General features: G+C 47.3%; 1 protein-coding gene across 2 annotated transcripts in view; it reads left to right on the top strand.

The window, feature by feature from the left end:
* The window catches only part of POGLUT1 (protein O-glucosyltransferase 1), a 167,414-nt gene that overhangs the window by 82,185 nt on the left and 57,668 nt on the right, over positions 1-27,561 (top strand). Inside the window, exons 3-4 of one of the 2 annotated variants that reach the window (XM_085620731.1) lie at positions 16,298-16,441; positions 18,352-18,487. In XM_085620731.1, the coding sequence (XP_085476857.1) occupies positions 16,298-16,441; positions 18,352-18,487 (280 nt within the window). Of the gene's footprint in view, positions 1-16,297; positions 18,014-18,076; positions 18,488-27,561 lie in introns of both variants that reach the window. The other variant, XM_085620732.1, reaches the window with a different exon arrangement.

Here is a 27,561-nt window from a genome sequence, read left to right as displayed (position 1 = left end):
GAAAACAATTGCATTGGAAATGCTTGTTTTAGGACTTGTGCCCCGGTATCAGCTAATATTCATTTGAATAAGGAGACTGCAAGTTATTCTCATGCAATGTAAGGGCAAAACGGTGGTCGCAGTGAGAGTTACTCTGTATAAACACACAACTCACATTCTACTCTCAATGTCCAGCCTCCAACAAGAAGCACAGTAAACTGGATAAAAAGGCCCACCATGCTCTACTCCGCTACCAAATAAAACACTAAAAGACATTCCTCTAATTTTATACTATCGAATGGCCTCCCACGTTAGTCTCCCCCACATTCCACCGCTGCACCCCTCACCTGACCTATGTCGTCCGCCATCTTTCAAAAGCAGCGCTTTCACCAACGCAGGATTCAAACCAGCAACGCTCTCCTGGCGGAGAAGTGCAAGAGTGTCCTGTACTGAATCGTAGAGACACAGGACACCGAGTGATTGATTGGATCCTGCACACTGGATAGTACAAGGAAGCAGCCATTTTGTAAAAGAGCCCTTTTCGTTGGGCCTCTTAGAAATCCAGTCTAAAAGAATACAAAGACTGCAATTTACATGAAAAGGCTTTAAACAACGAAAGCAAATCGTCATGGCTTCCTATTCTTTGTATGTTTCTGATTTTATGGAACAAATCCATCCTGAATATACTTTTAAATTTGCAAGACGCAGTTTTAAAAGAAAAAAAGTAATAATTTCAGATTAAAGTGCAATTTTAATACAGAAACTTCAAGCATTGTTAGGCTAGCAACTTCTCTTCCTCTCTTGCATGAAATGTGACACCTAGACATGTGAGCCGATGATGCCGTGAGTGGAAACACGATGGACAAGTCATCTGCCACAATACTCTCTTTGCGGGCTAGACATGCCTTCTGTCCTCTAGCCACCCTTGCGGATTAATAAAACAAGGACTCCCTTCTCTTAGGTTTAATGTTTACACTGTCTCCGCCTTGTATCCTTTTGGCTAAGCCATTTTGCTCTAATCTGAGTGCATTCTCTTGTCAAAATACCTCGTGACGTGAGATCTTTGTTGCACTGCCGCCCCTATGTTTGCATAATCGCTCTCCTGTCCGGAGGGCATCGGATTGTGCCTTGTAAAAATGCAAAATAAAATACACAAACCTAATGTATGACGAAATGTGCAAGTATGTGTGAGGCAATATAAGGGAGGTGAAGGTCAGAGTCTAACGGGCACGAGCAGGCCATATAAGGGAATGAGTCAGTCAGTGAGTACACAATGAAACAGGGCACATGGGCGAGGTTGTGTAAAATCGATTTCATGCAAGGCTGTGTAAACGTTTACGTAAGAGGGTGTGCGGAATGAGGCCTCGCATGTGCAGGAAGAAGCGTGGAACAGTGATAGCGAGGCATAATGTGTGAGCACGAGAGTGTGAGAGGCCGTGGAATGAGACTTCAGCATAGTGTGGTGCAAGGCGACATGCGTGTGAGACGGGGAGAGAGTTGAGAGTGCCACATTGAGAAACTGCGTCTTCGGTTTAGGAGTGTGTGTGTGTGTGTGTGAGGAAGTTAATGTGTGTGGGAATGAAAGAGATAGCGCATGCGCTTGATCAATATATGGTTAATGTGCTGCAAGTGTGGGGGAGAGAGTCTATTCTTAAAGGATAATAAAATCCATTCAAGATAGCCTTTACACCTACACGCACATTCATCAATGCCACCTAATTACACTCTACTCAATACCATATAAATACACCCCCCATAAAACCACTATGCCACATAGCAAGAATCCATATAAATACACTCCACACCACATAATGCCCATCAGCATCATTTCACTCACAACTAACCTAGTCGACTCCCCTCTCACCTAACCATTAAGGATAGGTGGTTATTTGAATGTTTCAACCACCTGCGTTTTCTCCCCCCTTCACTATATGCCTAATTATTATGTTTTGCGTATAACTTTATGCTTCCTTATGTCTTGCTATGTAATGCAATTTTCTTTCCTTTGTGTATGTAAAGCTCTCTGATACCCACGGGTCAAGCTAGCGCTATATAAAACTTTTAAAATAAATAAATAATGGCGGCCAGAGATAGCGTGGGGTTGCGAGGAGGGAGGCTGCACTGGTAGCGAGCAAGTGCCCTCTGCGTTCACGGTGCCACGGATGTTTATCGCACGGAGAGGGCTGTGCGAGAAGGCACCAGCTTTCCTTGGCACGCTGACTACGAAAATATTTATCTTAAGGTGCCCCGCCCGGGAGGTGATGCCACACTGCACCGCTCTGTGAGCCAAGCCTGCCCCATCCCACGAGCTGTCCTGGATGCAACCACATCTGTGAGGTCCCAGCTCGCCTCATCCAAGTGCCTCCCTGCAGCAGGACCAACCTCAGATGTTATCAAAGGCCGGGTCAGCCAGTGCTTTAGTATTAGGGTGACCAGAATGTTAAAGCCAGAAACCAGGACATTTCACAACCCGAAAGTGAAAGAGGACTGCTCTGCAGCCGGAGCATGGGGTCTCTTATCTTTATGGGGCCATGTGTTTGGCCCCATAAAGATAGGAAACTGCTTTGCGACTGCAGCAAGGCAGGCTAGCCAGTCCGGCACGGAGACAAAGGGCATGAACAGAAAACCCTCATTTCCAATGGCAGGCCGCGTTTAGCATAAACAGTGACGCCAGCCAATGGAAATGAGGGGCGGGGCTTAAAGCCCTCTTCTCAAAGTCCTCTCTTACACAATCTCTCGCGGAGGTGGAGCAGTGCTTTGCGCTGCAACGCACGCGAGACCTAAAAATGGGCTTAGAGTGAGTCACGTACCAGGCGCATACATTGCTGCCTGTAAAACATTTCAGAAGTGTCCGGAACGATGGGGCAGATGTGTAGCTATGTCTCTGCAGATCTCCATCTGCTCGGGAAAGAGGGAAGGGGAAACAAAAAGTGCTTAGGCAGTAATTAAAGGACACAGTCTAACGCCGCCAGCATACGATCCAGTCCGGATGGGCTGGCCGAGAAGGAGACAGGGCGTTCACCAAGAAGCCTCGTTTCCAATCGGAGGCCAGCGTTTAACATAACTGATGATGTCGGCCAATGGGAATGATGGGCGGAGCTTCAAGTCACCTTCTGAAGTCTCCTATACTACAATAAGCCTTACAGAGCGAGGAGCACCCAGCGCGCTCCAGCGCTAGGTCTGCGAGACCTAAAAAAGGGAAAGTAGATAAAAATGCTGTCAGATTCTAAACATCAAATCAATATGGCAGATACAAATGCTGTGTGTCTGTCACAGGTGAATGAAGAGTATATTCCTACCCTTGTCCTGGGCCAGGAAGACGCCATCTAGTCCCACTGGCAGTTCCACCTCCAGCGGGCAAGAAAATCCATGAAGCTTGTGTATTGGAAATCTTAACCCTGACAGCATAAATTTCAAGCCAAATAAGCAAATATGACTCCTCAGTTGTGCTAATAACCTACGTCTTTTGAAAAAGCAGCTCAGTAGATGGTGTGCTTCACCAAGCTATAGACAGGATAAACTGCAGTATTTGGTTTACACATTACATAGGCTGTGTGCAGAAAAATGCCACGTATCTTTGGAAATATTCCTATATGATGTCCTCATTGTGTCTTGGTATATAGATTTTACTTTATAAAGAACACCATCATCAGCACCTTCTCTGATCTCTGCCCACTCAAGATGGGTGTCCAGTGGGGCAGACGCTGCACTCCAATACCCATGTGGAGCTGCACACACTGGTGCTGCATGATCCCATATTCAGAGACGGAATAGGGACGCACATAGACCAATATTTCGAGGACAAGGGTTGGGCGTCTATCAGGGGGGTGGATTGGGATACTTTTGAGGCGTGGCGCAGCATCCAGGAGAGAGATGTACATGCAGAGCTGGGTTCAGAGGATGAACAGGAACTCTGAGATCTCAGGAAATAACATATGACCGATAGACTGGACTATAAGGACCACATAGCCAAACAACACTCGGAGGACGACAAAGCTGGGTGCTTGTTAGCCTGGCTCCTAAGGGTTGAGGTAGGCAGAGTGCCACTGGCCGCTTAACTCCCCAAAAGGGGACACCTTAAACACACAGGCAGACATTAATAGGATATTCTTAGACTTCTACACAACACTGAACACCGCATCGGAAGGAGTATATAGCTCCACCCTACAGGCGTACATTGAGGGGATCCTGATGTCACTCATTAAACTGCTCCGGGGACAAGAGCTGGACGAGCCACTCCTAATACAAGGGATTCGGACAGCCATTGACCAGGTGGAATGCAATAAAACCCCAGGAACTGGTGGACTGCCGGTGGACGTCTACTCCACCAACAGGGCTACATTGTCACCGAAGCTACTTCAGCTGTACCAAGATGCTAGGGTAACTGGATCCCTTCTGGCAACTACGGGAGAGGTGCTGATTGTGGTGCTTCCCAAGCCAGGTCGTGACCTGCGGGAAGTGGGTACATACATACCCCTTTCTTTTAAATACAGACTGTAAAATCCTCGGGAAAGTCATTGCTAATAGAATAATTCCCTGCCTGCCCACCCAGACCAGAATGGCTTCATACCAGGCCGCAATACGTTCCTAAACCTATGGTGCTTATTCCGCCTTATGGTGGAGGCACCCCAGGGGGGCAGCCTACAGGTGGCGATGTCACTGGACACTGAAAAAGGCTTTGAAACCCTGGGGTGGCCTTACATAATGAGGTTACCCGAAAAGATTCGGGCTGGGCAGGGCTCTCATGCGATGGATAAGATTTATCTACTTTAGCCTGAGGGCCTGGGTCCGCACAGGATCCAATATTTCTGACATCTTCAATATCAGCAGAGCCTCCAGTCAGGGATGCCCAGTGTCCCTTACATCTGCTTTTTCTGGCAAAGAGAGCCAGACTTGAGGGGCGGGGGGGGGGGGGGTGTTTCCTGAGCTGCGACACATGGAAAATGGTGTCGCTGTATGTGGATGACGCGCTAGTATATCTGCACGACCTGCAGAAAGACTTCTGCCTGGTATTGGAAATGCTGGATGGATCCTGCACATACTCTGGTCTGAAGCTGAACGTGGCTGAAACATGCCTGTTCTCCCTTAAAGGATTATCAGCAGCCTACAGAGAGGCTCTGCCGCAGGACGATGCCCAATAGAGCCCCAACGCTTTATTACCTAGTAGTCAGAGCAAGCTACTCTAACGTAGCTAACATGCAAAGGAACTTAGTGGCGGCACTGGCAAGTGTGTGTGGGTAGGGTGGCAATCGCTAAAAGTTTTGTGCTGGCCAGACTACTTTACCACTTGTTGGCACTCCCAGTGTCATTGCCTTAGAGTCCCTTTACGGATTAAATAGTATATTATCTGACATGATGTGGGGGACAGGACGGAAGCTGGTTATTTATTTTATTTATTTATTTATTTATTTATTTATTTGATATAGTTTTATATAATGCGAACAAGATCCTGAAGGATATCAGAGCGCTTTACAAAGGGATGGAAGGAAGGCGATAAATGCAATATCGTCATCAAAAAAGAATAACAAACATAATAATAATAATAATAAGGGAATTTTATAGAGCGCTTGGTTACACTCAAAGCGTGTCCCCGCACTAAAACAGAACTCCCACAGACTCGATCATTGAGTCTGTGCAGGCTAGCGTGTATATAAATATGTTTTTAACTTCCTCCTGAAACCAGGTTCAGATGACTCAAGACGGAGGTCCAAAGGTAAAGCATTCCAGCTCTTAGCCACCAGGTAACGGAAAGATCTGCCTCCCATGCGAGCCCGCCTTATCCTCTGGACCTTTAAAAGGCCTCCGTGGGAAGAACGAAGGGAGCGTGTGGGTACGTACCTGGTGATCAGGTTCTGGAGCGGTATTGGCGCCTTCCCAGTAAGGATGCGGTGGCAGGTACAGAGGGCCTTAAACTCAACCCTGCTCCTCACTGGCAGCCAGTGAAGAGTCCGAAGGGCAGTTTTGAATAATTACAGGACAAAGGGATCACAGGAGAATAATACAATAACTGATAGATGGCGGGCTAAGAGGGGGGCAAACGATGAGGTAAAGAGGAGTAGCATCCAATGACGGTCTAACGGTTGTAGGATCGGTGACTTCGAGCGGATGATTATAACCATTTAAGAAAAGAACTTGTTCATTAGGAATCTTTTGGCTTCCAATTTGAATGGAACCGTGGAGGAGATTCTGCGTACCTCCGGTGGAAGAGAGTTCCAGATCTTCGGGGTGGCACCGAAGAAGGCTCGGTGGCAGGTTCTCTTTTTGCTAAAGATGTGTGGTATCAAGAGGAAAGAGTTCGGACTTCTTGAGGGTCTGCCACCCCCGGGTAATTCAAGCTTTTGCGCTAGGTAACTGGGGGTTTTGAAATGGAGGGCTTTGTGCACCTGACAAGAAATCTTTAGCTGAATTTGAGCTTCGTAGGGCAATCATTTAAGGGTTTTTAGGACTGGGGATATGTGCGCATTTCTTTTGGTACCTGTAACCAGTCTAGCTGCAGCATTCAATTATGCCCTTAGAGGAGCCAAGGTATATTTGAGGAGGCCACAGAACGTAGCGCTGCCATAGTCAAGTCTCTGCAACACAAGCGCTTGGACCACCTGTTTGAAATCAGTTTGAGGAAGGAATGGTTTGATATTTCTGAGTATCCTCATCAAGTGATTAGCTTCCTTACAAACATTGCTAATGTGATCCTTTATGTTTAGATGCTTGTCCAGAGTGATTCCGAGATATTTGGCTGAGTCTATAATGAGGGGGGAGCAGTTGAAGGCAGTGATGTGATTCAACCAAAGGTCTAGCTTGGGGATGTGGTTCGGAGGAGAGATGAGAAGGAATTCTGTTTTGGAGGTGTTAAGCAGGAGGTGGTTCTAGGTTAACCAGTTTTGAGTAGACGTTAGGGTAGTGTTGAGTGAGATGATGTTATCTGGGGAGGAGATTTTCAAATAAAATTGTGTATCGTCCGCATATAAATGGAAGAGAATGTTTGTGGAATTTAGTGCATTAGCTAATGGTTCCAAGAACAGGTTGAAGAGTATAGGTGATAGGGCGGACCCTTGTGGGACCCCCATGGATACTGGAGAGGGCTGGGAGATAGTGTGGTTCGCCTAAACTCTTTGTGACCTGTGGTGGAGGAAGGACAAAAACCATTGTAACACCCGACCAGAGAAGCCCATCCTGTTCTTCAGAATGGATAGGAGGTTGTCGTGATTAACCGTGTTGAAGGCGGAGGAAAGGTCAAGGAGGATTAGGAGGCAGGATTCATTTTGGTCAAGCATTTTTAAAATGTCATCCATAACGTGAGTGAGAGCTGATTCAGTACTGTGCCCCCTCCGAAAGCCTGATTGATGCTGGTCTAGGAGTTGGAAATTCTCTATGTGTGCACAGATTTGGGATTGGACGCATTTTTCTAGGAGTTTGGCTAGAGTGGGGATATTGGAGACAGGCTGGTTGTTGTTAAAGCCAGCCCTATCAGCATTTGTGTTTTTTAGCATAGGTGATACCTGAGCTGCTTTAGGCAGTCTGGGATCGTGCCTTGTGACAGTGAAGCGTTTACAATCCTTGTCCAGGTGGGGATGAGTGCATTCTTGATTTTATTTAAAGATGGAAGGAGGCAACGGGTCGCTGAAGTGATTAGATGAGTTGATACTCTGAAGAATCTTGTTGATGTCTTTCATTGAGGAGAGTAAAGGTGCCCCATGATGCATTGTTCTGCTGTTCAGGCTGTTAGGTTTGAGCTTCTCTAAGAGGTCAGGAGGTGGTGCTGACCCAGAGGATGGCAGTAGAGCCTTCTTAGAAGCGAGTTCAATGTTGATGAGTCTTGATTTCTCAGTGAAGAAAGCAGCCAGTTTGTCACATTAGGGTGGGCTGCCTTCAGAATCAAAGTTGTTGGGAGCTACCACTGATTGCTGTTTGACCAGCTCAAAACGTTTCTTGGGGCGGTTAGCGGCTTAATCAGGTTGGTGTCTAAAGTAATCTCTCCTTTTATTATGAGTTGGCTGGTCACAATGCTGAATCAACTCTTGATCACTTAAGAATGATTTAAGGCAAGATACAGCTTGCTCGTTGGGGTTAGACCAGTGAAGGTTGAAATCACCGAGGAAGATTTGGGACAATACTGAGTCGACATTGCCAGAGACGATTTCCATTAGTTGCTCGATGAAGGGGAGATTGTCCCCCGGGCGGGAGGGACGAGGTGATAAAGTGGTGAGTTTGAACACCGGCAGGTTATTACTTGAGATGCTGAGACAAAGGTATTCACAGGAGGATGGCATAGAGGACTCTGAGTGGGAAACCGATAGTGTGTTCCTGTGAATACAAGCTAGGCCATCACCCAACGTCAAAGCTCTGTCTAGACTAATTATGTCGTGGGTAGGAGGTACTAGGAGGTCTAGGATAGGAGTGGAGGCAGGATTTAGCCAAGTTTCAGTGAGGATGAGAATGTCTAACTCATTGTGTTGGGTAAGGTTGAAGATAGCGGAGGCGTGTTTACTGGCTGACCTGCAGTTGAGTAGTACACATTCAAGTCGTACAGGATTAAGTGGGGAGGGAGTCTGGATGACGTTCACTCTTGTGAGGTTGTCATTATTGATGACTCTAAGATTGTGAGGGGGTTCTCTGTTCGGGTTAGAGTGGATGGTTTGTATTTGTCCCATAGGAATCGTGTTGCTGTTGATCATAGGCCAGAAAGAGTTTAGTAGGTCATTCATATCATTAGATGCCAGGTAGGCCTTCAATCTTCTGGGGCGGGAGGGTGCGTTAGGTAGGGGTATGGTTTTCGAGACAGAGTGGGGGGGAAGCTGGCCCATGCGATCTCTAACCTTAAGGAGGGCTCTGGGCAAATTCGCAGAGGTGAGGAAGGAGCTGATCAAAGGGAAATTATCATTTGAGAGGGCTTTCAAGTCGTGTAGTTCAGCAGTGAGAAGGTGCAACTTTGGAGATCTATCGTCCAGGCACGCCACCAACTCTGAGTGCTGGGAGAGGGGTAAAGGATGTGTTAGGAACTCTGGCGGAGAAGGGGGGGCTTCAATGTAATCTCAGGGGGTCCAAGGTGGTGATGTGAGGTTCCGGAAGAAGGAGTTTATCATTAGGGACTAGCGGTGTTTCATGGTCTTTGGGTAGCGAGGTTGGTAAATTGGAGAGGGTGGGATAGTCATTGAGCTGTGAGTCAGGTATGGTCCAAACAGGATTGAATGGGTTTGTCCGATCATGGTCCGCGGGCGGCATTTGCCGGGTCTCTGGCCTAGTGGGTGGCATGGAGAGCGGGATGAGGGAAGAGGGATCTTTCGTTGAGAGCAACGGCAGTAGGTCACTAGGGAAACTCTCTGCTCGAGAAACAGTTCGAATCGGACTGGAGGGCTGTGCGGAGATTGAACCCGAGATGTCGCTCACCTTGTGAGTCGGGGTCTAGAGGGTTGCGAAAAGACAACAGGGGACAGAGCTGCTCTGCAGTCATCTAAAGGCGAAGAATGTTATAGATAGAGTGAGGCCCTCCCCGCTGTGGTGGGGGGGAGGGCTGGTAAGGTCCTGAGCAATCGGAGGGTGTGTGTAAGGGTCATTGGGTTTTGCCGAGGCCCCGTTTTTGAGTAAAGGGAAAATATTGGCCATCTTAACTAGGTTGACATTGGAGGCTTGGATTAGGATGATACCATTGTTATAGAGATTGTTGGTGGCATTGGCGTTGAGCGAGGGCGCCGTCATTAATTTGAGACCATGAGGTGTTTTCCTGTTGCCTGATATTCGGAGCATCGAGTAAAAAACGTTCCATCAGCATGCTCTTTTTCTGGTGTAGAAAATAAGGTCATTGTTGGAAAGGCGTTCTCTGGGGGGCTTCGGAATAGGTTCCCGACCACCCTTTGACCCACCTCTCCCAGAGTTAGGCCGAGCAAGGGCGGGGAGGCCCTTCCTGGAAGGGTCTCGTCCCTAGGATCGCACACGCTGAGCTTGCACTATCTGACAGAGGGACACCACACAGTAGTTCTTCGTAAGACAGTATAATTTATCGACAGTTTCAAGGGATCTTTATGACCCGAGATGCAGGTATTCAATCAATGCCACAAGCGGCGGCGGTCTCGTGATGGGGGTATGGGGGTAGCGGGACAGTCTTTGAATTCAGTGTCTCTGCGGAGTATCCTTTGCACAGCTCCCAATCCTCGAGCTGGGGGGATGTTGTTTCTCTCGGCAATCTCTGCCGATTCCCCTGGAGGGGAGCGCCGCGAGTCACTCAGCAGGCACAGGTGGTTTCGGAGTCGGGGAGCCGCGACAGCGTCAGCAGGGCTCAGATGGTTCAGAGTTCGGGGAGCCGCGTCAACGTCAGCAGGGCTCAGATGGTTCAGAGTTCGGGGAACCGCGACAGCGTCAGCAGGGCTCAGATGGTTCAGAGTTCGGGGAGCCGTGACAGCGTCAGCAGGGCTCAGATGGTTCAGAGTTCGGGGAGCCGCGACAGCGTCAGCAGGGCTCAGGTGGTTCAGAGTTCGGGGAGCCGCGACGGCGTCAGCAGGGCTCAGATGGTTCAGAGTTCGGGTAGCGTTCTTCGGTTCAGGGATCGATCGAGCCGCGACCAGGTCAGCAGGGCTCTCGTAGGTCCAGGTCTTCCCTGCCTCCCGTCCCTTCAGCACCCCTCTGTTATACTCCCCCCTCCTCTTTGAAGTCCGGAGTCCTCGCTGAGAGGGGTCTTGGTGCCTGGGGGCGGTGTGTCGGGATTTCCTGTCGCTCGGCCCTTTGATCTGTTCAGGTGGGTCCGGGAGGGACTCCAGACGCCCAGCAGGCGAGGCGCCCGCTCACTGGGGGCCTGGTGGTCGATTGAAACCCTCCCTGGGGGAGGAGATCAGAGGTGTGACTGAGACGGCGTCTCCTGGTCTTGCTTGGGGGTTTCCCGCTCCCTCGGCCGGGCATGCGTGGTAGTGTTGTGGGTTCGGCTGGTGCCCCGGCCGGACATCGGGTTTGTGGGGTCAGGGCGGCCGGAAGTCTGTGACATCGGGGATCAGGTGCGGTTGCAGGGTGGCTTGCTGGTCGGGAGGGCCCACGCCACGAGGTCGGTCTCAGTCATTAACTCTTCTACTTCCTTTGTTTGCACAAAAGTAGACGTTTGAGATTAAAGTTTCAGGTCTAGCCTTGAGTATGTGATGTTTGTGTTTTTTGGCAGCATTTTTAGAGAGGTTAGGTGGGTAGTTGTTAATGAAGGCATTGGATCCTGTGGGATCGGGACTTTTCACCATTTTGATAGTGAGTCCTGGAAGGGGGGGGGGGGGGGGGATGCCCAGAAAGGCTATATGTAGGTGAAGCCGGCTTTATTTCTCAAATTAAGGTCTAATTAGGCTGATGTAGGACCTAGAGGGTAGGCGGAGTCAAATTGGTCCGGGTAGTTAAATGCAATAGTTATAGACTTCGGGGTAGGTAAGTTGGGGTGAGAGACTGCCTAAGGATGCTTGGGGAACTGGGAGGGGGGAGTTGTAGAAGAGCATACTAATAATAAAAAAATAAATAAAAAAAGATGAAGAGCTGTGGGTGAGGAAGGAATAAACTAAGTGCAGGTGCAACAAGAGAATGCTCAGGCTGTTAAGGATTGCTGTGGGACCTTAGCTTTGGTTTGTGTATCAAATCACGGGCGCCATCTTGTTGTGGTGAAACTTTGTGAAGAGAGCTGAAGACATCATATTTAGCGGACAAAATGGATGGAGGCCTCCTTGAAGAAACGAAGTGTGTGCCATCTTGAGGCGATGGACCGATAGCCAGGTGCAGAGAGATTAAACCATAGGCCCCGGGGACTTATCCATCTCGACAGCTGTAGATCGGAGGGCAAAGCTCAGTCGAGGGTGGCCCAGTGGGGGGAGGGGGGTTGCGTGAACCATGAACTCATACATGGATAATAGCACGCCCAAACCGCCAGAATAGAGTCCACAAGGACCTGCCCTGTTATCACCAAGGCGTGGTCCGGTACCGGAGCCAGCAATAGCTCTGGAAGTGGGGAAGCATTGAGAAATCCACCGGTCACCCGTGGGCAGGCAGTCAGAGCAAGCCAGCTAAAGTGCGCGTTCACATAGCCACCATCGATTGAACAGATGATCACAACCTCTCTTCTCCGTGAGTTGCAAATCGGGAGGGGGGAGGAGGTCAGCTGGTCAAACAAAGGCGGGCAGCTGGAGGAAGCCAAACCAAGTCTCAAGGGTGTACACCGTGCGGGTCCCGCTTGGCAGTCTGTGGACACATCAGTCGGGAAGAGAAGCGATGCCCCAATGCCTCACTAGTCTCCATCGGTCTCTCCCAGTGCCCACTAGTCTCTCCCAAGGCCCAGGTCCCACTCGACAGCCAGTGGTCAGACCTGCCGGGACGAGATGCAAATGCCCGGGAGACTCCCACAGTCGCCACCGGTCCTTTGCCGGCCACAGAGCTCATCTGATCAGCGGAGGCTTTCCAAACTCAGCCAGGCAGACCGATGGAGGGTCGCAATCGTCTCGGGTCTCCAAGTAGTGGTGCGGGAGGGTGGCGAGCACTTCAGCCAAACTCTACAGATGCCACCGGTCACTCCCGGGTCATGGAACTCCTCAGATAAGTGGAAGTGCCCCAGACCCAACTAGGCAGTATGAGAAGGGTCTCAAACATCTTGGCTCCTCGGATGGTGGTGATGGAAGGAGGAGAGCCACTCAGCCAGCCAAGCTGACAGTCACAGGAAGAGGTCGATCGTCCGTCTTAAGGCAGGCAAGTTGAGGTATTGGGTTCACGGAGTTGCTGTAGTCATTTAACGTTGAAGTTCTAGTATTTTTTGTCCTTAACTATAGGTATAGCGATACCTTCAGAATCCTCGAATCGCGCACGTAAGTGTTCCAAAAGCTATCCGTGTTGCAAAGATGAAGGTTGCTCTAAGTAAATTATATAACCCCATGGAAAAGGGTGGACTTGTGCCCAACCGCACAGCTACAATGGCCTGTGAGATGGTTATCAAAGGCTCCTAGCCCAGAGAGGGCACATATTCGGTGAGAAACTGAGACAGGGGATTATCAACTGGCTAATGAGACCTCCCAAACAGGGCGAGCACCCATATAGTAAGTTATCCAGGGTTGCCAAACACTCCTGTCTTAAATGTGTAACCCGGGGGGAGGGGGGGGGTCTCTATACTGTACTCCTCAAGCCATTCATCATGGGCATACCCACATTTCAGCATGTATGTACACAAGGTTCCGAAAACCATACGGAACCAGGAGTGGCTGAACCTCCACACCTACTCCTTAGTGATGGGACTGGCCAGAGAACAGTCACACTGATGGGGCATTTTGGGGTACACACCACTGAATATCCAGTACTCTGGCAGAGGTGGATGACCTTGATTGGACAGGCGCTGACAGACCGGCAATGGGATATCTCATTAGAAAGGGCTCAAAAGGAGTCCAGAAATTCACATTCCAAATACACCAATTTAACGACTTATACCAGACCCATCTCACTTCGAAGCTGCTTCATCATATGCCCAAAAGGTCACTCCCAAATGCCCATGATGTGTGTGCCCTGATGCTGACTTTCATCATATGGTATGGTCCTGCACGGAAATTGGGAAGTTCTGGGCTGAAATGGGATCGCCGATGTCAGAAATAATAGGCAAACCGTTGATAGTGGACCCACCTACCTGTCTTCTGGGTGATGCCAAGCTCTGGAAAAACACATATAACTGAAATTCATTGACTTAGGCCATCTTCTGGCCAAGAGACGGATAGCAATGGCCTGCAAGTGCCCAGAGGCTCCCTTGTTGAGGTCCTGGCCAGTAGATCTTTATAAATGGGCCAGGGCAGTGGTGGATAGGTAGAAACAAGACGAGTGGCCGCGTGAACTCACCAGTTTAGACACACCAAAATGCTTTTCCTGGTAGGAGATAAAGCTAGACTCCTGTAGAGGGTGGCGAAGAGAAACAGCCCCTTGTTGGACTGAAACAGTAGAGAAAGTGGGGGGGGATGCAGGGTTGCAGGACCAGTCCCCCCCCCCCCGCCAAGTGAACATCATACGAGACACACAGACAAAATCTCTGGGTCTCCGGTGGACTCATACACGCTGTCACTCGGGAGGAAAGAATTGAGAACACTGTAGCACGTCTGACCACAAAAAATAAACCCATTCCACCACACCACTAGTTAGTCTCCGGAAGGTTATCATGTTTTTCAGTTGGGCGCTTCAAACCCAGTTAGTGGATGTCGTGGAAATAGCACAGATAATGTTACTATAGACACAAGGTGACCGGTTCCTACCAAGCGACCTTGAAAAAGGTGATCACTAAAGTAGTACGTATCTGCGAGAATGTGTGGACCCTAGATGAAATGACTGGAATTACTGTGTTTAATGCTTGTAATTGATGAAAACAATAAAGGACCACTTAGAAAAACATAGAATACAAGCATTCCTGGTCTAATTTATTTAAATTGAGAATAACACAAAGGCGATGGGTGGAATGCTTGCAAAAGTCTCGGCCATTGGCAGTTGCCCTGGGCCACAAATTGAGGCCACAGTTCTTCATCCCTGTTCGACTTCAGACCTAGACCGTCCATGTGCAGACCAGCCTAAGTCCAGCTCCTAATGAGAAGGCAGCAAACCCAGACGAATCTGCCCCTGTCCTGTAGGAATTGATCTGTGCCTCACTGATGATGCCCACACAGGCCAAAGCCAGTCTGGGCTTGCTTGCAATCTGGAGACCGCCTCGCCTGGCAGTTCCTCTAAGTCCGTCCATGCTTAATTTTCATGAGTTATCATCTTTTCTGCAGTGACACAGAGGGCAGAAAAACAATGGACTGAGATGTAATTACTAGATTAATTCAGACGTTCCACTCATCCCCATTTTGTTCACAGGTTTTTGTCATTGCGAGTTGGGCAGCCCGGGTAAACAAGCATGGTTTTAGCCACAACAAAGCTGCAAAATGTATCCACAAGGGAGCTTTTCTGTTTTATTCAGCACAAGGTATCAAACATGATGTCTCTGTGGGGTACTAAAGAACAAGTCACAAGTTTGGATCAAAGTCCAGCCTGCAGTTGCTAACTCATTCCATGTGGGTTAACTTTTTGACTATTACCGGTGGGCCAGAAGTGACTTGAGAGATCGCTTTTCATGGTGTTGGCTGACTCTCATTCCAGTTCCAGCAAATATTTTCAGTGTGGAGAGCGGCTGAAATGACTATACTCTGATGGACTTTCATGGTCGGCTTTTTCCTCTTTGTTGTTAAACTGCCTGAGCCCTAAAGTCAACTGAGAAATGTTTCATTTATGAAATTCAGCAACACATTGGCCACTTGAAGGGATACGTGTTTACTATTTCATGGGTATGTTACTTAAATTATAACCTGTGGCCTACAGCATAATCCATGTTTTTTATGTTACTTCAATCACGCCAAGGCACAAATGTGCTTCAAAGAAAACCATTACCGTGGCGCTTCATAAATCATTTAATCTCAAATGCACCCAAGTCCCCACCTTAGGACCTCTACATCTTCTGCCCAACCCCTGTCAAATCATCACTCATGCCAGAGTAAGAGCGGCCGCCATGGGACATCCTGCCCCTCAACACCTCTCGGCCTTCTCTCCTACACGAACACAAATACAGGCCCATGTGCCAGCCCCATCAAACAAATCATTCACATTCTATTTCTTGCACATCTTCCGGTAAGACCCAGGTGTCCAACTCTCAAAACCCAGCTTATTTTACACCTATACTGACGGATCTGTGCGCCTTGGCACAACCTGCACCTCCCTGATGAGGCGCTGTGAAGCCAAAGCCAGTCTGGGTTGCTTGCGTCTCCAGTGCAGCAGACGTGGTCTGGCTGCTTAGGCTGGACTGTTCCTTCTAGACCAGGAACATGGTCGATTTGCTTATGGTTGGTCCCAGTGGGCGGTGGTACAATGAGCCAGTTATGGATGCAGGCCAGACTAACTGCTAGTGGCTGATATCAGTACAAGCAGTTAGTAGTTTTGTTCATATCTAAGCTTCACTCCTGCCATGAATGACTCTTTGTTTGCCCTAGCAGATCTAGGAAACTGCCAGACTCAACAATTGTTTCTAGCTAAACCTGGTATAAGGTTAGCTAGTTGTGAATGCATACCTACCTGGGATTTTTAAAGGTTGGTACTTGTTTGCACAGGGCAAGAAACCATTATGCGGTTTAAACTCGACTTCACACACCATACTGGTCTCTGTACAACAGTGCATGCTTGAGGCGTTGCTGCTGCGGTTCAGAAGCCCTTTGCTGCTCCTTAGAGCTAGGTTTGTGCAATATCAAGAGAGTAAAGCCAATCCTCCTAATGCAGACTCTGCTGCTCCCTAATCCTGCACCTAACTCTCTTTTCTGACCCTCAGGGTGCTGCAGCGGGACCTGGCCATTCTTCGGGATGGCATCACCAAGGACTTGCTTTCAGACGTGGTCGACCGTAAACTGGGAACACACTATCAGATCCTTGGGGGCAAGTTGTACCGAGAGGCGGAGTGCATGTTCCCAGCCAGGTAGGAGGTTGGCACCATGGACAACATCTACCACTCTTCTCAGTGTCTGTCCTGTGAGGGAACCATAGTAAACCACATCCTTGGTACTTATCTCCTACCCTCTCCTTCTGCAGCTAAGAAGCTAAAAGTTAGTATTTGAAAAATGCCTTTTTTCGCTTCTCCTCATCTTCTGCACTTTTCTGGAATATCTAAAGTCAGTGTACATCTCCTGGCCGAAGCAAATGTATAGGCCCGATGGGGGCAAAGCTGGTAGAACCAACACAGGGTGTCTCTGCTCTTGGCATTCCTCCTTCCTGACAGGGCACACGAATGGAGTGCACATAAATGGTGTGCTGGCTGTGGTCTTGACTGCAGACCTGGTCTGTAGTATTTATTGGTGCAGTGGTCAGAGCTCCTCTGGTGTACTGACTGTTGCTATGGGATTTGGTGTTTAATATGGGCTCCGTGGTTTGAATAGGCTCCGGGTCTTTTGGCTTGAAGTTTGTTTAATTACAAGTGCCAGGGATGGAGCGGTTTCATGATGCGCTCGCTGTTGATTTGATGTTTTGTGTTTACTTACAGATCCAGCAGGCAGAGCACATGCATGTGTTGGTTCTAAGTATCTAGTGTTTAATTAAAGATGCGGAGCATGTCTGGTGTGTTGGCTGTTTAGGTATTAATATAGGCTCGCTGATCGAGGATATGCACTGTGTGTTGGCCCTACTGTCTGCGTTTACTCGAGGTGCAGTGATTGGAACATATACATGGTATGTTCACTCTTGGTATGATATTGATGTAGATGCAGTGGTTAGACCACATACATGGTTTGTCTCTTGCAAGGTATTTAGAATTTGATAAACATATAGTGGTCGGAACACATACATGGTGTGTCTGTCCGTATGGTTTTTAGTGTTGGATGTACATGCAGGGATCGGAGCACATACATGGTGCGTCTGTCTGTATGGTTTATAGTGTTGGATGTACATGCAGGGATCGGAGCACATACATGGTGTGTGTCTCTCCCTATTATATTTAGTGTTTGATATAGATGCAGGGAACGGAGCGCATACGTTGTGTTTCTCTCCGTATGGTATTTAGTGTTTAATATAGACGCAGTGGTTTTGGGCACATGCATGATGTGTGTCTTTCCATATGGTATTTAGTGTTTGATATAGACACAGTGGTTGGTGAACCCGCATTGTGTCTGTATGGTATTTGGTATTTTTTTGTAGATGTTGGGTTTTGGATTAAAATAAATGGTGTGTCTGTCCATATGGTTTAAAGTGTTGGATGTACATGCAGGGATCGGAGCACATACATGGTGCGTCTGTCTGTATGGTTTATAGTGTTGGATGTACATGCTGGGATCGGAGCACATACATGGTGCGTCTGTCTGTATGGTTTATAGTGTTGGATGTACATGCTGGGATCGGAGCACATACATGGTGCGTCTGTCTGTATGGTTTATAGTGTTGGATGTACATGCTGGGATCGGAGCACATACATGGTGCGTCTGTCCGTATGGTTTATAGTGTTGGATGTACATGCTGGGATCGGAGCACATACATGGTGCGTCTGTCTGTATGGTTTAAAGTGTTGGATGTACATGCAGGGATCGGAGCACATACATGGTGCGTCTGTCTGTATGGTTTATAGTGTTGGATGTGGATGCAGTGGGGGGAGCTTAAAGATAGTGTGTTGGCTTTGTCGTTCCAGCGCATCATCACAGGTGGGGGGGCTGCAGCTCCTGCAGCGCGTGGCACCCCTTGTTGCAGTTGATTGGTCTCTTGAAGGGAGTGTTGCCTCTAGTAATGTCTATCTAGCGTTCCATTACATTGGCCAATGCTTGTGCAAGTGCATCGTTATGACTGTTCATTTGCACACGAAGAGTGTACAGTGCACTCGGATCTTTTCTCACTTTCACATTTCAGGTGCAGCGGGGTGGAGCACTTCATCCTGGAGCTCATTGGCCGCCTCCCCGACATGGAGCTGGTGATCAACGTTCGCGATTACCCACAGGTCCCGAAGTGGATGAAGCCTGCCATCCCGGTCTTCTCTTTCAGCAAGGTGAGTGTCTGTCTTCCACAATCGGCCTCCAGTGTGACTGGTTGCTTCTGCTATATCTTCCTGCAAAATCCGCCAGCTTGTTGCCTTCTTCATTTTACTGCTGCCTCCAGTTTCTCCATCTATAGAAAGGAGTTGCTGTCTCGGGCTATTTATGGACATTCTTGTCGTAGCAGTCAGGGTTGTTTGCCTGAAAGAGCGCCGCTGCAGTCAGTGGAAGTGATATTTCGTAGTAGAAATACTGCAGTCCGTCCGACCAGCCTCCGCTCCTCTTTTGTTTGCTGTGCCTTCAAGATGAGGGAACGGCGATCCTGCCTGGGTGGCATTACCCAGAGGGAAGGAAGAAGAATGAGGAATCTGTAGACAGACCGCTGTTCTTTCTAACTTCTGTATGGTGAAGGCAAGTGACGCCCTGTAAATGCTTCTGCCTCCTACAGATTTCTCGTCTCTAGCAATAGTAAACACCTTGAGACCGCAGACTTCTCAGACTAGACAGGCTGCTGAACTACACGCCACATCTGATCTCCGCTCTGGCATCGTAATCCTTACACACATGTTTCCTGGGAGTGTGCAGGGATGCCATGCAGCTGCTTCTGAAATATCAAGATGAGGAAAGCTCCTGAACATAGTCAATGTAGCCGATCAATCTTGAGTAGAGTGAGCAGTCATTTATTCTGGAATTTATTTGCCAATCATCCGAGTCAGATTCTGGGAAAATAAGCCATTGACATTGCGATATCTTTGCGAGCGTCTCAGAGCAGTGAAACACCAACTCTTTGTCTTGAATTTATTTGTGTTCTAGAAGTAAGTACAGTGGGTTTCTATAAAAATATGAAAGATTGTCTATCTTTGAAGGATAACAGGAGAAGGCAAGACTAGTATTGGCATCCCTCAGGCCCCCAGGAGTGAAAAATCATGCATTGGTTTAAGGAGGGTTATCCAAAAGTATGGGTAAATTATTAACTAACTCAATCTCCAAGATGCTCATTTTCTTGGGCAGTATATCTTGGTGAATGCTAATGCACACGCTTGAGTGATGAGTGCATTGGAAAGTTAAGGAACAAGTTCAACTCCAGTTGTGCAGTAATGCACAACTTTGTTGGGAAGCTGTGTAGCAAAGTCCTGAACCAGAAGACCTTAATGTGACCAGCCAGTGTAGTAAAAAAATAAAAAAGGCTTCCTGTACCCATTCCTGTTTCATTGACAATCACTGGCAATACACTAGGGGTTTGAGGTCCCCTTTGAAGTGTCTCTGCAAAGCTTTGGAAAGAACCCGGCGGTGTGACTATAGTTTAACATCTGCGTATCCTATATAAACTGCCTTTAAGAGTTACAATAAGGCAATAGAAAGTTTGAGAAAATGGCTCTGAATGTGCATCTAACCCCACCCCCCCCCACCCAGTGCTTGGTAATTATTGACCCATTTTCCTCCTTCAATTGCCCACTAAAATCCTTTAGAAGGAGGGCATGGGAAACGTTCATGTATGTGTTTTCCTTGCATGTGAAGATGTAAGCAATCTGTATCAATGAGTCTGAGTCGCACCGAGTTGGTTAGATCTCAGAGCTGTCTTCGACACACACTGCACTCACATTAGTTATCGCTCTAACCTGGGAATCCAGGAGAAGGCTTTGGACTGGTTTAATGTCTTCAGAATAGATCATGGTCGGTACTTTTTGCCTCTCTTCCACTCCTTACCAAAGTCTCTCAGGAGAGGAGTTCCTCAGGGCTGTTCTCAGAGCCCTGCATCTCTTCATCTTTATGTATCCCCTCTGCTTGATTTAAGCTGATCCTTCGGGTTCAGGTTGATATCCTGTGCTGATGAGACGCAAATCACCATTTCCGTTAACAATGATGTGATGTTCTTGGGAAATTTCTATCCTGCAAATCTGCCCTGTGGTTGAAAATAAGTTAAATAAAAAGTTTTAAAAACTAATTGAAGTTAAGTGAAGAGAAAAGCAAAGTGAAGGGAGTTCAGCTAATCTTGTGGGATTTGTTCAGTTTGTGGCCTACCAGCCGATGGCCTACTGAGCTTGGCACTGTACCCACTCCTTTGTTATCAGCCAAAAATGTAGACTGTATCTTTGAATGTAATCTTTTTTTGTAAAACAAACTAGCAAGATTTTCTCCTGTTTCTGTTTATATCCGAATGCTGTGCACAATCTTTATCCGTTAACTGTTAAACATTCCCACAGCCCACCATTACTTCCCGAGATATTATCGCAACTCCCTAAATTAGAATTATCCAGTCGAGAGATTCCTCGGTCTTGAATGAATTGGTGAATAAGAAATACGAGTACAATAAAAAAGGTAACAGGGCAGGGGTTTGGATTAATAAGCAAAAAAGCATCACACTTTGCGAATCTAATAAGGCAGGGAAAAGCTTTGCTTCATATTTAAAATTTAAACTACAAAAAAATACGATTAGGAATTTAGTAGGCAAGAATGGAATAGCCCAGTCTGACCCCAACAAAATAGCAGAGATATTTAAAGTTTTTTTTATAGCGATTTATATAGCAAAAATCAAGACATGGATACTGCCAAAGCCCAAGAATATCTAAGAATATGCAACCTACCTACCCTCTCAGAACAGGACAAAGAGGAAATTAATGGCCCAATAATGGCAACAGAAATTAGCGACACGATAAAGGCCCTTAAAGTAGGTAAAGCACCGGGGCCTGACTGCTTTATTGCTAAGTTTTTTAAGTCATTCTCATCGGTCTTGATTCCCCCCTTCTAAACATGTTTAACGAATTCAGCGATTCCAGCAAAATTAACGGAACACCTGCTGAGGCTATTATAGCAGTAATACCAAAGGATGGGAAGGACCCAACACACCCTAAACCCTATCGCCCTATATCATTGATTAACATTGATTGCAAAATCTACGCAATGTTCCTAGCTAAATGTCTCCAAAAACATTTACCCTTACTCATTCACCCTTCACAAGTTGGTTTTAAAAAAAAAAACTGACTCTCTAGTGACAATACTGTTATTCTTTGCCAAGCCCTAGAGAAGGCCAAAATAACTGACTCACCAACAGTAGCAATCATGTTGGATGCCGAAAAGGCTTTCGACAAAATCGATTGGTCCTACCTTAAAGCAACACTCCAAGTTTAACTTGGGGGAAAATTTTATCCGAATGACTATGACACTGTATTGTAACCCTTCTGCAAAAGTTAGAGCTGGCGGATGCCTCTCTTGCTCTTTCAGGCTAGAACAGGGTACGAGGCAAGGATGTCCTCTTTCCCCCTCATTGTTCCTATTTGCGATTGAACCATTGCTTTATCAATTACGCCGCTACAACCAGATTACAGGAATACGCTTCAACAAATGCACGGTTAAAATAACAGCCTATGCAGATGACGTATTGATTATCTCTAAAAACGCGGAGGAAGCCATAACTGTACTAATGACCTCAATAGAAGAGCTCTCTGCGGTATTCGGTTATAAACTAAATAAAGACAAAACAGAAGTAAAACTCCTAAACAGTCTTGGAGATGAGGATATAATCGGTAACTCGGGCCTTTCATGGCAACCAAATTGTATCAAATACCTTGGACTAGATTTGACAAGGGACTTAATTACCACACTGCAGCCGAATGAGAATGCTTTCATTAAAAAAATGATCACTGCTAGATGGCTGGTCACCAAAGTTCTTATCCTGGTGGGGAGGGGCAGAGACGTTAAAAATGATCACCCCGCAAATAAACTATCTAGCCAGTATGTTACCTATGACATTATCCAACGATTTTCTGACCAAGATATATAAAATGTTCAACTCGTTCCTTTGGCAAGGTAAGAGGCCCAGGGTTTCTTTGAATAAACTTCAATTGACCAAAGAAAAAGGAGGTCTGGGTCTTCCAAACTTCAGGAACTACCAAAACACACATCTTTCCAAACAAGGAGCTAACTGGTTACTCCCCCACTACGAATACACTCCAGTATGGGTGGAGATAGAAAGATCAATCATTAACAAACTCCCCTCATCTGCCCTCCTAACCATGGATGTCTCTACCATCCCCCATTCTAAATATATCATCCAAAATACCAAAAGAGCCCTGCTACGCCTAGACCAACTATCCGTGATTAAAATGAACAAATCCAACTTAACCTCTCCGTGGAGTAACCCTGCCTTGAAAGAAGACGGAAAGATGTTTTTCTGGGAAAAGTGGTCGAAAAATGGCATAAACCTAGTCAAAGACCTTTATTCAGGGAATCTCCCTTTGCCTTTCTCCGAACTTCAAAAACGATGTGATCTAGATCACCTGGATTTTTATAACTTCTTAAAACTAAAATCACAAGTCACTCTGTGCTCTATAAAACCTGCCGTCCCGTTGATCCTCACAAGGATGCTACAGCTGTTGAAGTCAGGACACACCGTTTCTAAAATCTGCAGTCTGCTATCTCCAAAACCTCGTAAATCGCACTCGAAGAGTGAGATGAAACCGGAAGAAACCAACACTAGAGGGATTCCCTTTGACTGGGTTAAGATACATGTAACCCCCTTCTCTAATAAAATCGCGCCTGTATTATCCCAAACAAAGCTGATGCTAATAAACAGGACATGCTGGACCCCTGAAGGACTCTTCCAGCTTAACCACACACGTTGGCGACCTTGCTCATATGCTCTTCCATTGCACCAATTTACTAGATTATTGGGACAAAATGTATGAGCATATAAACAAAACATTTAACATCAACCCCCCAAGGGAATTTTCCTATATCCTGTTGGGCTTTCTGGACCCAATGCTTCCAGATGTGAATGACCGACATCTACTAGACATCATGCTTACCTTGGCCTGCAAAACAGTGCTCAATACGTGGAAGAGCTCCAAAGACGTCTTCTTCAGAATGTGGCAGGAATGGCTGTCCTTCCTCAGAGGGGCAGATAACATCTCCCTACATTCCTCTCCCTGGCGAATCCCTCATCGGAAACTATAGAGGTCTCTCGATGCTCTTTCGTTCACATTTGACCCACGGTGAAACTCTTCATACTGCATTCCACTGCATTCTAGGACCTGATACTCTAAAGGGAATATATCCGAACCTGCTCGTGCCCTACAAAAGCTCTATGACTTGCCTATAACGTGTCAGTGGGATCTTAGTGTGTCTTCTTTAGTATGCTTGTAATGTATCATGGATTGTATGCTGCATGTGTGTTTCTCCTAACATACGACCGTGCGCCCATAATGTAACATAGATCGTTTGTAGATTGTAATATTCATGGACCATCTGTGTTTCTCCAACATAACTGCATCATAATGTATCGAGATTAGATAATTTGGGGACCTTTTCTTCTTTTACATTTTCTTTGGTTTCTTCATATGTCAGTATTATTTCTGTTTCTTTTACTGTATTTCATTTTGTATTATTCTTTCTGAAAATCAATAAAAACTATTTTTTGAAGAAAAAAATATCCAATACTTTGCCAATCAGCCTTCAACTCGTGCAGAGCACTGCTACTAAAGTCTTAGTGAGCTCCTCAGTCCTTCATTCCACTGACTTACAGTCGCTGAAGAGCGGTCTTTAAGGCACTCTTTTCACCCAACAGCTTACACAGCTTTATGATCCCAAGTGTACTCTCTGGACTTCCACAGCCCATTTTATCCCAGCTCCCAACACCGGGACAGCACGCCAAAGCCTCTGGCCCTTCTCTTATATTGAAGTGCTGCTTTTGGAATAGTCTACCAGTGAAAGTTTGCTTTGAGACCAACCACTGCAATGTTTGTAAAATGAAGTGTATACATGGTGTTTGTTTAAATCGACTTCCCTCATACCCATTTGTGATTATGTAGTGCCAGGATAACCAAGTAGGAGTAGCAGCTGGGCTCTCTACATACTTAGAATGAAAGGAATAAAGCACAAAGTCTCTTCTTCCAAAGATAAAGAGAGCTGCTAAGTAACTCTTAGCTCTGCAACATCTAAAGTTTGCACAGTTGAGGAAATCCTATTCTCCAATGTAGTACGTGAACTGCATGAATAGGAGTCCAGATCACTGGAAGGACATCACATTCCTGAATATTCCGTGTCCGACGAAGGTCTTCTGACTGCAAGAAAGGTTGTGTGGGAAGGTATCCGAGTAGTTTCAGGATCCTCACTGCATTCAAGTATGTCATTCCTACCTACCAAGATCTGACAGAACTTGCCCATTTTAAATCAAGAAACGAGTTCTTGTCTCTTTGATAAACTCAAACGTTGGGCGATGTTGCATTAAAAGAGATCCATGTTCTTCTTGTCCAGTCTGGCACAAGGCGCTGTGTGGTCGGCTGGTGCATTAGTATCTCTCTCCAAACCCAACGTTTAAGGGAGATCTCAGAGAACCTTACAGAAGAGAAACATCCTGCTGATCACAAGAACATCCCAGAGACCCTGCCCAAGGAATTGTCAGAGCTGAACAGGTCATATTGATGATCTCTGGGTGGGGCACAAATATCTTTAGAGCGTTCTCGGGTAAATGAAGATCCTCTGACTTACCCTCTTATGATTCGCTCCCAGGTGGGACACGCAATTTGACCTGCACATTATTTTTCACAGCTAATTGCAGAGCTGACCAGTTTGTCTCTTTAGAAACTGTTTGTAGGAAGGTGGAATCTGACTGCATGGTTGCCCCCACTTTTTTCCTGGTGTTTTGCTGGTTTATGACTTAGGCTGGGGTCCTGAATAGCAGGATCCCAGCCAGACTATCTGCTTTCTCCCTTAAATTGATACCAGTACTTTAGCTACACTCCAGATTGGATTCTGTGGTACCCTTATAAGTCCCTAGTATATGGTATACTATGTGCCCAGGGCATGGGTACCCCAGAGGCCTACCAGGGGCTGCAGCATGTATTATGCCACCCCTGGGAAGCCTTCCAAAATGACACCACAGGTCTGCTACTGCAGCCTGAGTGAGGTGGTGCATGCACCCCTTACTGAGATATAGGTTCACTATATCTCACCTATCACTGCACATATAAACCTATCATTCATCCCTATGGCAGGCCTTATCAATCCGGAAGGCAGGGTGCTTGGTTTTATGTGAGAGGGTGCAAATGCATGAGCAGAGCCCCTCTGCAGCCTTCGGAACCTATTCTCCGTGGTTGTCTGTGATGCAGCCTGACCATATACTCTTAAGTGCATTATAACCTTGCGGTAAATGCTGACTTTGGGATGGCTGCATGGAAACCTTTCGTGTTTGGTGTCAAACACCTTGGAATCATACCTCCACACCAGTAACTGGTGTGGGAGTTTGATCCCACCCTCCTAGAGGGAGAGACATGACAGCACCAGTATACCCGGTACCAGCTAACAGAGCCCTGGCATCCAAAATGGACGCTGCCAGTCACAGGTCTGGCCTCCTGCTGCTGACAAACTCCGGCAGGGGAGGCCTGGACAATAGGTTTCCTGTCACAGGGAGGTGTTCTCACCTCCCAGACAGGCTTTAGTGGATTTGGGCTGGGTGGGAGGACTCCAGGAGTGCTTTGAAGTCTGCACTGGGGGCACATTTGGTGTCCCTGTGCATAGTCAAGCTCAAACCGGTTCAGGGGCAACCAGCTCCTGCTCTGGCACAAAACTGGACAAAGGAAATGGGTGTAGCCACCCCTCTTTCCAAACCCTCCCATAGGTGAGTGCTCAGAGTATGTCCAACCCCTTCCTTGGGTATAAGAAAGGCACCCCTGGCTATAGGACTTGAGATTACACCTGGACGAAACTCTGATACAGAAATCCCGGAACTTCGACGATCTACACGACTAGATGACTGAAGAATCTCCCTTGGAGTAAAGGAGTTACTCCCCTGCAAGGCAGGCACCAAAGACGCATCTGACCGGTTTGCATCTCCGAAGCTCCCGCCGGACTCCGAAGTATTTGCAGCACAGGAGGTGGGTTCCCAGACTTCCCAGAGGCTGACCTGAGCTCCCAGCAAAGCTGAGACCCGTAGCCCTCGTGGGTACCGTGGAACCAGAAGCCCTGGACACCGTGCACATTTGCAAGTGCATCAGCTTGTCGACGTCCTTTGAGGCTGTGCATTGGGTTACTTGTAGCCCAGACCCCGAGGACCTTTTACTCTAAAGATTGCTGGCCTACACTCCACGAGTGTTCAGTGAGCCCGCCCTTTGTGTTTTGGCTCAAGGTCCCTTCACAATCCATGGCCCATTGACTGGTGGGTCCCTGTGAAGGCCACTCTAACTTTAATTGGGCTTCCCTGGTTGCTCCAGACGTGCCCTGACTCTCCATCACTTGGGGAGTCCCCAGGACCTTGCTGGTCCGCACCAAAGCATCTTTCCTCTGCCTGCGTGGGTTGCTGTTGCCAAGGCTTGTTGTGTCCAATCCGGGCACCGACACTGCAGTACTCGACATTCTTTGTGGGACAGCTCGAATCCAGCTCCTGGTCGTCCTCAATGCCTGCTTGTCCTCGTGGCTGAAGAGTCAAGCTTCCCCTCTTCGCACCTGAAGCACCCGACATCGGTGGGCATTCGCCTAACGTGCCCCTGGTCACTGGTAGGTGACCCAGACTCTGTCCCCTCTGCTTTCAAGTTCTTCACATTTTCGATCTAGGCTTGGTTCTCTTCGGACACTTCTCCTCTTCCCGTCAGCAACACTTTTCAGCATCCTGCCATTGAAAACGACGACGCGACCCGACACCATTTGACACCTATACACCCGGCTTCCCTGGGTGAGGTAACACGAGTACTCTGGTGCTCCCGTGGGTGTTGGCTCTAGAACCATCTAAGTCCAAAAGGGTTTGTTCCTAGTCCACTCCTAAGTGTCCTAAACTTTAAAATTCCAACCGCTACTTTCCCTATAGAAGTTAACGGAGTTCGCGGCTGTGTTCTCACACTGCACACGTCCCCCGTGGGTCCCCTGTGTCACTACGTTGGGTGGTTCCTTGGGGTCCCAGAGATTCTACAGGCTCTAGGCCTTGTGTCTAGTCAAGACGTGGTTCTTATACCGCTTTCTTAATATATGGTTTGGTTCGCCCCTAGGGCCTATCGTATATTGTGCTAACTTACTATTAAGTGTAACATATGTGCTTTGACCTCTAGCCTCCTAAAGAGACTAGTAGGGTGTGTTTAGTAATACATATATATATTTTATA

This window comes from Triturus cristatus, chromosome 8 (genome assembly GCF_964204655.1).
Source record: "Triturus cristatus chromosome 8, aTriCri1.1, whole genome shotgun sequence".
Taxonomy (NCBI): Eukaryota; Metazoa; Chordata; class Amphibia; order Caudata; family Salamandridae; genus Triturus; species Triturus cristatus.
The sequence above is the reverse complement of the archived record's forward strand: the minus strand, read 5'-3'. Positions and strand labels throughout refer to the sequence as shown.